The sequence below is a fragment of the Hyperolius riggenbachi genome, chromosome 9 (assembly GCF_040937935.1).
Source record: "Hyperolius riggenbachi isolate aHypRig1 chromosome 9, aHypRig1.pri, whole genome shotgun sequence".
Classification (NCBI taxonomy): Eukaryota; Metazoa; Chordata; class Amphibia; order Anura; family Hyperoliidae; genus Hyperolius; species Hyperolius riggenbachi.
Genome location: NC_090654.1, coordinates 174,863,947 through 174,878,259, shown reverse-complemented (window position 1 = coordinate 174,878,259; position 14,313 = coordinate 174,863,947). Strand labels below are relative to the sequence as shown.

The window sequence follows — 14,313 nt, the reverse complement described above, 5'->3', positions numbered from 1 at the left end:
CTTTGCAGGCTCACATACTGAAGAGAGAACTGAAGAGAAGAAGGTAAAACCACACAGTATGCAGCCCTATCTTTAACCATTGTTTGAAAATCTATAACAGAGGTTGAAAATAATAAGGACACTGAAAACCACTACTTTAAACCTGCCCATATGTGAAACTGGGTGGGGCTTCAGCATCTACAGCAAAATTCTCTTCCTTCTTCATAGATTTTTGTTCAGTTGTGCTGCAATACTACATTCCTGCATCAGATGCAGGTGAATGAAAATTCCTCTCCATTGAAGGTCTTTGACCTGCACAGTACATCTAATACAGGTATATAACGTTTCAATGTTTAAATTGTTATTAATTTACTTTTTTCTAACTATAGTTTATTCTGCGTGGCAGATTCATGTTCATTTTCTAAACTGTTCCTCTGTTTAAGTCCAAACTCCTTAGTCACATCAAGCATACTTACCATTGCTGGCAATCTGAAAGATCTCCTTCAATGTCAGAATCTCTGGAAGAAGGAAAACAGAGGCCGTGCAGTAGTTTAGGAAAATAAAATAATGTACAGTCATACAAGAACACGTTCTAAATCTAAAAGGAAACAGAGATATGGTTTTAATACAGAACACAATAGGTGACACAATTTATCAGGTAAACATGAAATTACAAGCAGTGTGCCCCAGACCAAGAAGGATGTAAAGAGGGAGGACACTTCTCTCTAGCAAACAGTCAATTATACCATCTTGCAAATAGCTAAAGATGCACTTAAAGCCCAAGTAACAGATAAAGCTAAAACTCAAGTTATCTTAAAACAACAGAAAATGTATTAAATATGTCAAATACTGGTGAAAATGCCTGGCTTTTTAACTAGGGGTTTAGAGCTGTAAGCTACACTTGCAGAGTCTGTCACAGTCAATTATTAGACAAGGGGGCAACATTGCTGGTCTCCACCACTTCCCATTCACAAGAGACAGTCACCATGTGTGCAGATGCCATTATTCTGTTCTAAGAAGGCCCTTGTCAATCCCTTAGTAATTAAATGGATGAGATCTCAGACTCTGGATAAATTCTGAACAAGGAATAGGTCCAAGTCCTTGATTTTAGTTCCTGACTCACCAATTTTTACCCTATACAGATACCACTATCCTAACACATGGACACACTCCATGGTTTATTTAGGGGTTAGCGTCTTAAAAAAAAAAAAAAAAAAAAAAATTACTTCATCAGGGCAAACAAGGCCATTGTACTCGTGTGTGAGGAGATGTGATGTAATGTGAAAAGATTAATCATTGATTAATTGAAAATGGCTGTTACTTTCTGGATAATCCTCCTATTTAACTTATCAGTGTGTATTGTAATGTAGAAGAAAACCAAATAGTGTCCATAGGAATCCCATACAAATATGGGGAAAACATACACATTTTATGCAGATAATGTCCAGCCCAAGATTGCAATAATAATTTAAAGTGTGTCTTTCAGCAAAGTACCATACAGTTCCCTTTTTGTTGTATGCCTGTTATGTTGGAGGAGACTAATAATGCAGCATGTGGTTGTGTCTCTAAATGGAAGAATGAAGACATCTTTGCTAGCATACTGAAAACAAGCCCTAAAGCTTATGTTATGAAATCAACAATTATACATGCAAGATTAAAGTAATTTACCTTTCAAATCCCTTTCTTTAAACTGGCTAACTGGAAACATCATGGCGTCGGCCAGCTGAGTAGACAACACTGCGTGACAGGAACTTAGCTGTGGCAAATGAAGAAGCTATACTAATTAGGTTTGTTAAAATAATTGTCATGTTTTTACAGAGAATGAGCATTTATTTTCAGCAGGGTCTGAGTAGTTACAGTTGTGTTCAAAATTATTCAACCCCCACTGCAATTTAATGTTTTGTCCAGTTTGACATTGATTTTGATCATTTCAGTCATCTTGTTTACAATTAAATAAAAGAGGCACTTGTAAGTCAGACAAATATAACATAACATTTATAATGAAAAAAACACAAATGTCTTTTCTGTGCTCACATCATTATCAGTTTATTCAACCCCCAAGTGACATTCATTCTTAGTACTTAATACAGCATTCTTTTCCAGTTATAACAGCTTTTAAACGTGAAGCATAGCTTGACACAAGTGTCATGCAGCGATCTACGGGTATCTTAGCCCATTCTTCATGTCATGTCAGTCACATTCTCAGGCTTGTGCGCTGCAACTGCTTTCTTTAAGTCCCACCAGAGGTTCTCAATCGGATTTTACTCTGGTGACTGCGATGGCCACTCCAAAATGTTCCAGCCTTTAATCTGCAACGTGTGTGTGTGTGTGTGTGTGTGTGTGTGTGTGTGTGTGTGTGTGTGTCCTCCTCCTATATAAAATTACGTGGAGGTCAGCGAATAAAGTTGACTGCAGAGGTGCTTTGCGCGTTTATCATGCATGTAAAGCGGTATTTTTTATCTTTTTTATATTTTATATATTTAACTTTTTATTGTTTACTTTAATAACATACATAAATAAAGATAAGACATTTTAAATGTTGATATGATTTATAGGTCATTATGCTTATTCATGTACATTTAGGTAAACATTGCTGTAAGAGAAAGCCTGCTGAGCATACTCTTTTAAGCCTCCCAGATGCTCCACACAATTGCCTGAGGAAGCAGGTACACTGGCAAAATCCGTCAAAAGTGGAGCTGTCGTTGCTGCTATTTGTCTTTTGATAAAAGAACTGCTTTTGAAAATAGAAATTATGATACAAAGATACTACCCTAGATTACCAGGAAGTGTTAAAAAAATGTTTTTACATTTTAACTTACTTCCTTTATTATGAATGGACATGGCCCCTGATCGGGGGTCATGTCCATATATTCCAGGCACTGTAATTAGCTTAGGGAACACTTGTTTCCCTTCACCAATTGACACCATGTAAATGCCACTGGCAACGAGCAGTGGGCCACGTGCATTCGTACACACCAACTGCGTCAACACTGGATGCGACGCTTGAGATACACACTTGACACTTGGAAAAGGCAAGATCACAGACCAATTTTACCCCATTCCATGTAGTATGAGAGCCATACTCTACACAGTCTAGTCCAAGAAGTGTGATTGGGACAGCACCCATGTAACACAGGTTTTGCAGGCACCAATGTAGTAAATTATAGCTTCTTTATTGGTCACATCAGACAAGGCAGAGGGTACAACGACAGACCGCTGTTTCGAGCAACCAAGCTCTTTATCAAGTTGTTCAACACTGCATCTTTTGCACCTCTGCAGTCAACTTTATTCGCTGACCTCTACGTAATTTTATATAGGAGGAGGTTACTCGCGTGTACACACACACACACACACACACACACACACACACACACACACACACACACACACACACACACACACACACACTTCATATTTTCAGTAGGGTGTATTACCTAGAACATGGCTGATGTGACCAATAAAGAAGCTATAATTTACTACATTGGTGCCTGCAAAACCTGTGTTCCTCTACACAGTCTAGTCTATGAAGCTGAACTCCTCATCAGATAAAAATCTTTGCAAGATGCTGCACAGAAAGATGCTGTATACATTCAAAAGATCAGTATCTGCAAAAGATCTGTTCCTGCAAAATGCATTCATAGTCTATGATATCTGCAGATCCTCATAGACACCATATTTAACAGACATTCATCTGCATATCTGACAATCATCTGCAGATCCTCGCCGCAGCTCCACTCTCAGCTGCTAGCTCCCGGTCCCTGACGGTGCAAAGGTCGACCTCGCCAGGTCATCCTCTACTGTGTCTGCACGAGCGTTGCCCTCAATCACTCGCATGTGATGTGAAGTGTACTGCGCAGGCACAGTAGTTCTGCCACGTGTGAGTGATTGACAGCAGTGCTCGCGCAGGTGCAGTAGAGGGTGACCTGGTGAGGTCGGCTGAGAGCGGAGCTTCAGCGAGGGACATAGCAGCTGCTAGGGGCTGGGGGAAGCCCTGGGTAATTACATTTTTGGTGGCTGCCTGGACATTCCCTTTAAGTATTTTCGAGATTCTTAGGTTCAGAAAAAGTCCAACAAGGTAAGGCAACAAAATTATTAGAAAACACATACTTTTTTTTTTTTTTAACATAACGGAAAAAGTGTGATTTTCAAGAATATATTTCAAAAAAGTAAGCAAAGTTATAGCATATTGCACAATGCTCACGTTTAACCAAACTTGGATAACAACCAGTTATTTATGATGTTCTTCAATAAGTTCACTATATGATACTAGTACGAATAATCTGACTAACAGAGGTACTTACTTCATCAATCACTTTTGAAAACTGTTGCAATGTTGAAGTCATCACCTCATCCTCACCACCTAGAGGAAACCGCTGTAACCAAATATAAAGATTATATGAAAAAAAAATAAGTTTTTAAAGCATAGGAAAATAAATGACAAACTCTGGATTGAATTTAAACAAGACCTGCTCTACCCAAATATGTGTGAAGTTAAATAAAGATATTGTACAGTTTATTTTCTTCCCTATCTCGTATTTTCCTGCTAACAGTGCTGAAAAAATCCAATATGGCCGTACTGCCTATCTTAGAAGGACAACTGAAGTTAGCTACGGTGTATTTACTCCTTATGTTGTCATGGGACAGCAGAACTACAAACTGACACTAGCCATGGGCATTCAGTGTTGTCAGCTGGGCATTATCAGTTACTAATTACGGTATCTCCAGGGATCATGTAAGATGTGGTCCTATTTGCTACAGGTACGGTATATGCGGCACAAGGAAGCTTCATAACCCCTCCCCATAACTACCCCACTGCTATGGTAATGCAATGAAGCAATACTCAATAGGTCAACAGCATATTAATAACCATTTTAAAAAGGTATCTGAAAGCCTTTTTATTTTTTTCTTAAGTTTGAAAGCGAACCTAGGCAGAGGAGAATGTAAATTTATTCAGAAGTATGGAGTTTCCTTTTAATGCCAGTTGCCGCACTGTGTTGCTGATATTTTGGCTTCATTAGTATTGGATTACACACCTGAAACAAGGATGTCTTTAATGTGGTCAAACTTTGGTCAGAGCACCAGATTGTCATTAATGGGTCTGGGTCTGTAGCTTAAAATATCGGAGGCAGAAGATCAGCAAGACAGTGAGGTAATCTGTATTTTTTAAAAGGAAATAGAAATATGGCAGTTTACAGATATGCCTCACCACAGGGTGACTTTAAAGTGTACAATGTCATGTCGATGGCTCGGGCCTGCGCAGTAGCACGGACCAGATTGGGCTTGACTTCCTCTGCCAAAGCCTGAGCAGGCCCATGCTACTGTGCAGGTGCAATGCGGACATGCTTGTTCTCATGCAGGAGCGAATCCGCAAGCTTCAGGAGTCCCAGCACTGGAACAAGTGGAACAAGAACCAACAAAGATGATGTTATATCTGCCATATACATGCCATAGACAACATGTATCTATGTACGCATTGCACCTGCAACACGTATTTATGTACGCGTTGCACCTGCAACGCTTACAAATATACATGTTAGCATCCTGTACTTGCGGGAATGCATGAAAAGGTACGCGTGACAACCCAACTCCAAGCTGCCAAGAACGAAATTAAATGGGGTCAGGGGACCGGAGGAGCCGTGAGTGACTGCGAGGGCACAGGATGTCTGTAGGGGGCTGGTAGAAGCTCCAGGTAAGTGTTTTTTTTTTTAATTTAAGTTCCCTTTAAGAACCATTTCAATGAGAAATTTAGGTCTGTGATTGGACACAAACACCTACCTACTCAGTTTTCACAGATTCTGACAGCCTCAAGATACTTTACTGCATTGAAAAAGACCAAATAAATGACATGGCCCAAATACAGTAGCAAGAAAAGGTATGTGAACCCGTTGGCAACATTCTTGGGACATCTATAGGATGAGAGGATCAAAACGCTCATAACCCCCTACCAAATCAACCAATTGGTGCAGGATCTGGGAAGCCAAGCCAATATAGGAATTTGCACAAAAGGATCCGCAAACCATCAGTGGTAGAAGAAATGCTGGTTGTTCTTTATTCAGATAATCCACATGGCAAAGGTAAAAAAATCACAAGGTTCAACTGACGCGTGTCGGGCTTACAGTCTGCCCTTAGTCATAGTTAAAAATGAACCTGCAAGGGGAGGGCTTTATGTAGGCGGGGGTAGAAAGACTCCACCCTGTACCTCAACCAGCCCTCGCCTTAAAGGAGACATCACATATTTACAATATCTATAAAAAGGTGCATAATGAATATACAAAATTGTACAAATATATTCAATTAATAACAGCTAACAACAAGTGTAAAAAAGTGATAAAAACACCAATAATGGAAAAAACTTTGGACATATATAGGGCCAGATATAGTAGCCTGATTAACAAGCAAAAAAGAGCAAGTAAATGCACAGAATCTTTTTTTGAGAAGGAATCAAAAATAGCATTTAACAGTCATAAACAAGATTCAAATCCCAACGTGTATTGAGACCCATAGGAGTACGAGTGTTCATCCTATGGATCCAATACGCCTCCCGCCTACGAAGTAACTTGATGGTATCCCCACCCCTCTTGGGGCTCACTATACGCTCAACTCCCTGAAAAATGAAGGAGGAAAGGTTGCCCTCATGAACATTTTTGAAGTGTTTAGATACTGCCGACTTTTTAAAAGTCTTCCAATTCGTACCACAAAAATGTTCAGCAATGCGGGCTCTCAAATTGCGAGTGGTGCATCCCACATATTGTAAGTGGCAAGACGTGCAGGAAATAACATAAATAACACATTTTGTGTCACAATTTACGTATTGTTTAATGGGGACACTGTTACCAGTCGCAAAAGAGAGAACAGAGGAACCCCTCCTATGGCAATGGCAATAATTACAAGTAGGAAAGCCACACGGATAAGAACCTACCGTGGCAAGCCAAGTGGGTACACGAGATGAGGAAGTGGATTGAAAAAGGCTAGGGGAAAGGATCGACCCCAGGGTGCGGGCTCTTCTGGCAGAAAAACGACATCCTTGTTTAAGGATGGTTTTGAATTTGGGATCTGAATTCAGCACTGGAAGGTATTTCCTCACAATATCTGTGATTTTATTAAATTCCAGGCTGTATTCAGTAACAAAAGTGGTCCTCTCATCCTGGTTCTCACCCTGGTTCCTGATGGTTAAAAAGTTCGTTACGTGGTCTCTTTGTGCCTTTGAGGCGTCCTCGAGCTAACTGGCTCCTGGTGTATCCCCTCTGTCTCAAGCGATCCTCCACTAAATTGCATTCTAGCTCAAGTTCTGCAGGACTTGAACAATTACGGGCAGCCCGAGTGAATTCCCCAGTGGGAATAGCATTGATAGTGTGTCTGGGGTGGCATGAAGTAGCAAGAAGTATGGAGTTGCCTGCTGTGGGCTTGCGGAAAGTCCTAGTGGAGACACAATGAAGATCAGTGTCTCCAATAAGAGTCAGGTCTAGATAATCGATACGAGTGTCATGATGACTCATCGTAAAATTTAAATTCAGATCATTACAATTGACATATGACAGAAAGTCATCGAGGAGGCCAGGAGGACCCCCCCACACCAAAAGCAAAATTCTTGGGACATCTGGTGTAAATCGATTTCTTGAGGTCATGCCACAACATCTCAATCGGGTTGAGGTCAGGACTCTGACTCGGCCACCCCAAAAGGCGTATTTTCTTCTATTTAAGCAATTCTGTTGATTTACTTCTATGCTTTGGGTCGTTGTCCCGTTGCAACAACATTCTTCTGCTGAGCTTCAGCTGCTGGATAGGTAGCCTTAAGTTCTCCTGCAAAATGTATTGGAATTATTTTTTCCTTTGATGATAGCAATCAGTCCAGGCCCTGACGCAGCAAAGCAGCCCTAAACACTGATGCCCCCACCACCATACTTCCCAGTTGGGATAAGGTTTTGATGTTGGCGTGCTGTGCCACTTTTTCTCCACACAGTGTTGTGTGTTCCTTCCAAACAACTCAACCTTGGCTTCATCTGTCCACAGAATATTTTGCCAGTACTGCTGTGGAACATCCAAGTGCTGTTTTGCAAACTTTTAACTTGCAGCAATGTTTTTTTTTTTGGTGGTGGGGGGGGGGGGGCAGCAGTGGCTTCCTCTGTGGTATCCTCACACGAACTCCATTCTTGTTTAGTGTTTTATGTATCGCATAATCACTAACATGAATGTTCGCATATGCAGGAGACTTTTGTAAGTCTTTAGCTGACACTAATTCTTCTTCACCTCATTGAGCATTCTGCGCTGTGCTCTTGCAGTCATCTTTACAGGACGGCCACTCCTAGGGAGACTAGCAGCAGTGCTGAACTGTCCTCCATTAACAGTCAATGGTCTTACTGTGGACTGATGAACTGCAAGGCTTTTGAAGATACTTTTATAACCCTTTCCAGCTTTATGCAAGTCAACAATTCTTAATTGTAGGTCTTCTGAGAGCTCTTTTGTGTGAGGCATCAGTCACATCAGGCAATGCTTCTTGGGAAAAATCAAACCCAAAACTGGTGTGTGCTTTTTAAAGAGCAGGATAGCTTTAACCAACACCTCCAATCTCATCTCATTAATTGGACTCTAGATGGCACCTTACTCCACTTAGGTCATTAGTCTAGGGGTTCACATACTTTTTCCACCTGCACTGTGAATGTTTACATGGTGTGTTCAATAGAAACATGGAAACATTTAAGTATTTGTGTGGTATTAGTTTCAGCAGACTGTGATTTTTATTTCTGTGACTTAGATGAAGATCAGATCATATTTTATAACCAATTTGTACAGAAATCCATATAATTCCAAAGGGTTCACATACTTTGTATTGCTACTGTATAGAACACTACAGGTCCTATGGGTTCTCTAGGGCAGGGCTTTTCAACCCTGTCCTCAAGTACCACCAACAGTGCATGTTTTGTGGAAATCCACAGAGGTAGTTAATCAGCTCTGTTGAGACACTAATTACCTCACCTGTGCATGTTTGTGGTTTTCTGCAAAACATGTACTGTTGGTGGTACTTGAGGAAAGGGTTGAAAAGCCCTGCTCTAGGGATTGAGAACAATGAAAGACAATTGATAAAGAAAACCTGTCCAAGATGTATTACAAATTGTTGTAGATCAAGTGGTGAAAGGTGTGAAATCAATCACTATTCCACTTAAAGATTAATCAATAACTTGCCAAATGCTATAGGCCGTGCATAACGTGCTTAAAGTGAACCTTAAGTGTCCAAAAAAAAATGAGTTTTACTCACCTGGGGCTTACCTCAGCCCCCTGCAGCTGATCGGTGCCCACGACGAGTCGCTCTGATGCTCCGGGTCCCGCTGGCGGCCACTTCCGGTTTCGCCGTCAGGACCCGTCAGGCTGGGGAACGCGGCTGATACTACGCGTTCCCAGCCAAAATAGCACCCCTATGCGGCCATATGTCCGCATAGGCACCCGTATGCGGACATATGGCCGCATAGGGGTGCTATTTTGGCTGGGAACGCGTAGTATCAGCCGCGTTCCCCAGCCTGACGGGTCCTGACGGCGAAACCGGAAGTGGCCGCCAGCGGGACCCGGAGCATCAGAGCGACTCGTCGTGGGCACCGATCAGCTGCAGGGGGCTGAGGTAAGCCCCAGGTGAGTAAAACTCATTTTTTTTGGGACACTTAAGGTTCACTTTAACACATGCACTTTATCCTTGGCTCACTACCCTAACCTTTCTATGCCCAGAGGGAATTCATTTGTTAATGCTCCTTAAATGTTGTGTGGACAAATATCAAAAAGGTAAAAAATAGCACCAAAGTTGCTCCCGGGTTAGTAATGCATTACTGCTCCCCCCTCTTCCTCAGCAATTTGCACAATGTATGCGTAAAAACGCCAGCTCTAATGTCAATGCATCCCCATGAAAGCAACTTTACTTATATTGTAGGTTATGTCTGATCACTGATATTATTGCTATACATCCTGTTACTGAGAAAGCACCTCTTCACGGACAGGGGCACGGACAGGAATAGGAAATATAAGCAGCGAGCAAAGATCAGACCTGAGAACGGATCACAAATATGTTAGTGAAGCATTTACACATTAATAGACAACTGTGGGGGTCTATAGCGAACAAAAAGAGGCATAGTGGAACTACCAGAGAAGCACAGTACAAAGATGGCAGTTATATATAACACATACTGTACACATAAGTGCCAGTACTTATAATGTGGTCAAATGTGCCAGTCTTAACCATTATTGCCAAGAAAGACTGGGACTAATTGTGACTGTTGTTAGATGTGTGGTTGTGTCTCCCCGCCTGCAACCTTATTCCTTCAGCATGCCAGCTACATACATATCGAGGATTGACACACCAACACACGACTTTTGTTATGGATTGAGTTGTGCTAATTCTCTCCCATACAAGCTTGTGCACATGCAATGTGCTGTAGGAGTTTATTAATTTGTCTGTACATATCTGGACGTGTATGTTCGTGCCGCTCTGTGGGTATACATATAAGGCACATATGCACATCACACGTGTATTTATGGACGAGTACAAAAATATTCAGGTATGCATACTTGTGTATATTCATACATACACAGATTGTGCACAGGAGTAAGCTGCATGTGGATAACCTAAAAAGTGACCTTTAATTAACCCTGACTGCATGTAGGGCCCTCAAGCTATTCCTGATTAGTAGTTACACAACTAGACCATAGGGTCACAATAAATTCCACAAGGCTTGTTGACCACACAGCAGTAGTGTGCATAAGAATGAATGGGATAGTTTGAAGCTTATTTATAGCACCATAAAAGCAGTATATGTACTAACCCACCAAGTAGTCACTAGGCTTGCCTGGGGCATAGTGCGATATAAGATGCTTTAGTTACACACATTGTGGGTAATCAGAATCTTATTATTATTTAGTATTTATACAGCGCTGACATATGGCTATGGTAGGCACTAGATTGTGAGCCTGTCTGAGGGACAGTTAGTGACAAGACAATATACTCTGTACATCGCTGTGCAGTGTTCTCCCCAGGGCCAATTAAGTGGGCGGGCCGCCCGGCTGTTTTCAGACCCCGCCCAGCTGTTGTCAATCACCCACCCAGCTGCAAAAAACCCCAGGCAGGAGCGCTCCATTGCCTGCTAGCAATCAGCCTCCAGCTCTCGCACAATAGGGAAAGCTGACGCTGTACACTTCAGAAGCTGGGGAGCGCTCCTCTGCTTGTCACCTCACGCTGTCTGGTCTGGTGGAGCAGGGATAGAATCGAGCATTACAGGGCATGTACAGTGACGGTGTTTCAGAGGCAGCCTCCTCTGCACTTAGCTCTTTTCTGCTCCGTCCCAGTAAAAAAAAAAAAAAAAGCAATCTTCTCTCCTACTGTGTCTGTATCTACCCCCCAGCTCCCCAGCTTGCATCCTGTCAGTAATGATCCCCCTCCCCCTTCAACAATCACTCTGCATGAACAAAGTGGACCTGAACTCTTGTATAGAAGGAAAACAGTGAAATGTACCCTGCATGTATTTATAGAGTCTGGCCTGTCTAATTACCCCTCTTGTCTAATCACAATTTGTAATTTTATTTCTCCCCTGTGTCACCTGACTGCTATGACAGTGCAGATTTATTGTAGAATTTGTATCAGCTGTAACAATGAAATGTCTTCCATTAAAGTTTATTATGTTGCCTATCTTTTAGAGAAGAGAGGAAGTTCTGAGTGCTGGTCTGCTTTAAAGGAACCTGAGCACCATAATCTGAAATACTTTCTCCCTAATGCTAGGTACACACGATGCAATTTTCTGACAGATTTACTGTCAGATGGACTATTTCCAACATGTCCAATCTGATTTCTGATCAAATTTCAGCACGATTTCCCATAGAAGTAAACGGAAAATCGATTGAAAATAAGATTAAACATGTTGGAAATAGTCCATGCGACAGTAAATCTGTCAGAAAATTGCATTGTGTGTACCTAGCAGGTACATCGGCTCGTCTCCTCATCCTACCCCTATGCTGTAAGCAGAGTTGCACTTGTCCTGCACTTCCCCGTCGCACACCACCTGACTACTTTTTCATGCCACCCGGCTGGAAAAAATCCTGGGGAGAACACTGCTGTGTAATATGTTGGCGCTATATATATATATATATATATATATATATATATATATATATATATATATATATATAATTAACTTATCTGTATGTGCCTGGAGGAAACCCACGTAGACACTGTGTGAACATACAAACTCTGTGCAGATAGTGCCCTGGCTGTGATTCTAACCCAGTGCTGCAACGCAAGAGTGTTATCCACTACGCCACCGTGCTGCCAAACCGTTATTATTATACAGAAGAAGTCTGTCCACGTACCTGTTTTTCATACTCCTTCAACAGCTTGGAAGTGAGATGTGTAGCTGCGCTCAATTCATTCTGGTAACAAACAAGACAAATGTTAACTAGTGGGAACATATGTTAAAAACAGGTAAACGTAAATAAGGGAGAGGAGGGGGGTTTGGGGGCGGGGGGGGGGGGGGGGGGAGAGTTTGAGATTTACTCACCTGTGGCTTCTTCCAGCCCCTAGCAGACCGCAGATCAGATCACTCCCTGTAGTTCCAATGTTCTCCTGGGTGCCGCTGTCCCCTCTGGAAGATTCCTGACTACCGTAGCCGGGAGCAGTTTAAAGGGAACGTAAACTGAGAGGGATGTGGATGTTTCCAATTAAACAATACCAGTTGCTTGTCAGTCCTGCTGATCTCTTTGGCTGTAGTAGTGGCTGAAGTAAACACCTGAAACAAGCATGCAGCTAATCCAGTCTGACTTCAGTCAGAGCACCTGATCTGCATGCTTGTTGAGGGGCTGTGGCTAAAAGTATTAGAGATCAGCAGGAGAGTTAGGCAACTGGTGTTATTTAAAAAGGAAAAATCCATATCCTTCTCAGTTTAGGTTCCCTTTAAATTGTTGTGAACTGTGGAAGCTACTGGAGTGCATCTGAGAGAGGCACGGGGACAGGTCCGCGCATACACAGTGGCCGCAAACACAGCTGTGGTCAGGAAACTACATTAGGAAACGACATTAGAAACTACAGCAAAGGACCTGATAAGAGTGCTGGGGGAGCGAGCTATATAATAATAAATACAAGTTTATTATGAAGTTAAAATAATGTCAATAAGTCATTTCAACAGAATCCGAGAAATATGATGAAATAAACTATCAGCATTTATGGCTTTGAAAACCATATATCTATGTGCAGGCTGTCAACAGAAAAGTTACAACAAATCACATACTTAAAGAAAACCTAAAGTAAAGAAAAAAAAAAAACGAGATGAACTCACCTGGGGCTTCCCTCAGCCCCCTGCAGACGATCGGTGCCCTCGCAGCTCCGCTCCGATGTCCCAGGACCCGCCGGCGAACACTTCCGGTTTCGCCGTCACCGGCCGACAGGCATGGGAACGCGAGTGATTGTTCGCGTTCCCAGCCTCTATATCGCCCCCTATGTTGCTATTGCGACCTCCTGGCCGCAATAGCAGCATAGGGGGCGATATACAGGCTGGGAACGCGAACAGTCACTCGCGTTCCCATGCCTGTCGGCCGGTGACGGCGAAACCGGAAGTCGTCGCTGGCGGGTCCTGGAGCGTCAGAGCGGGGCTGCAAGGGCACCAATCGTCTGCAGGGGGCTGAGGGAAGCCCCAGGTGAGTTCATCTTTTTTTTTTTTACTTTAGGTTCTCTTTAAGGAGCACTGGCCCTTTAATAGTCAGTGCCAAACAGTTGCATGCTGGGGGTTCTTTTTGTCTATAATATATTCCTCCTCTTCCCTTTATTTCCCTGCCAGCTGCTTATCTGAAACCTGATCCCCTGCTCACTTGTGTTTACAAGCAAGGCTGAGGTGACTCAGCGATTGGAGGAGAAAAGGAAAAAAAGTAAAGAGCAGATATGACATCAGGATTTAAACTAAACTGTGGGCAAAAGACATGGCCCCCACCAGGAACAGAATTCTCTTCATTTACTATATAAAATTTACTGAAATCAAAACGTGGACAGTACAATACATGTGTTATGTAAGCAGATCAAGTATTTATCTACCTATACATGTGTTTTTTTTCCTTGGCATAGTATGGCAAATCCTACTGCTTTAAGGGAACCAGGTTCTAAAGGGAACTAAGCTGTTCCTTTTTGATCAATGGGTAGAGTTTTTCCTAACATTACGCTTGGTCCTATGTGTATTACACTCTTTGAAACCTGTGATCTTTTGATGGGCGTTTTTCCCCTTTTTATGCACTCTTCCTGAGCTAGCTAAGAATGGCAACTTGTTTCATAATATTCTCTATGGCAGCCTTTCTCAACCTTTTTAGAGTTGAGGAACCCCT

The 14,313-nt window shown here is 42.2% G+C and overlaps 1 protein-coding gene across 2 annotated transcripts in view; it reads right to left on the bottom strand.

Annotated features, from left to right (window-relative positions):
• The window catches only part of APPL1 (adaptor protein, phosphotyrosine interacting with PH domain and leucine zipper 1), a 99,310-nt gene that overhangs the window by 69,748 nt on the left and 15,249 nt on the right, over nt 1–14,313 (bottom strand). For both annotated transcript variants that reach the window (XM_068253706.1, XM_068253705.1), the window contains exons 3-6: nt 12,319–12,378; nt 4,281–4,352; nt 1,648–1,735; nt 456–497 (exon numbers count right to left, since the gene is read on the bottom strand). In XM_068253706.1, the coding sequence (XP_068109807.1) occupies nt 456–497; nt 1,648–1,735; nt 4,281–4,352; nt 12,319–12,378 (262 nt within the window). The remainder of the gene's footprint in view (nt 1–455; nt 498–1,647; nt 1,736–4,280; nt 4,353–12,318; nt 12,379–14,313) is intronic.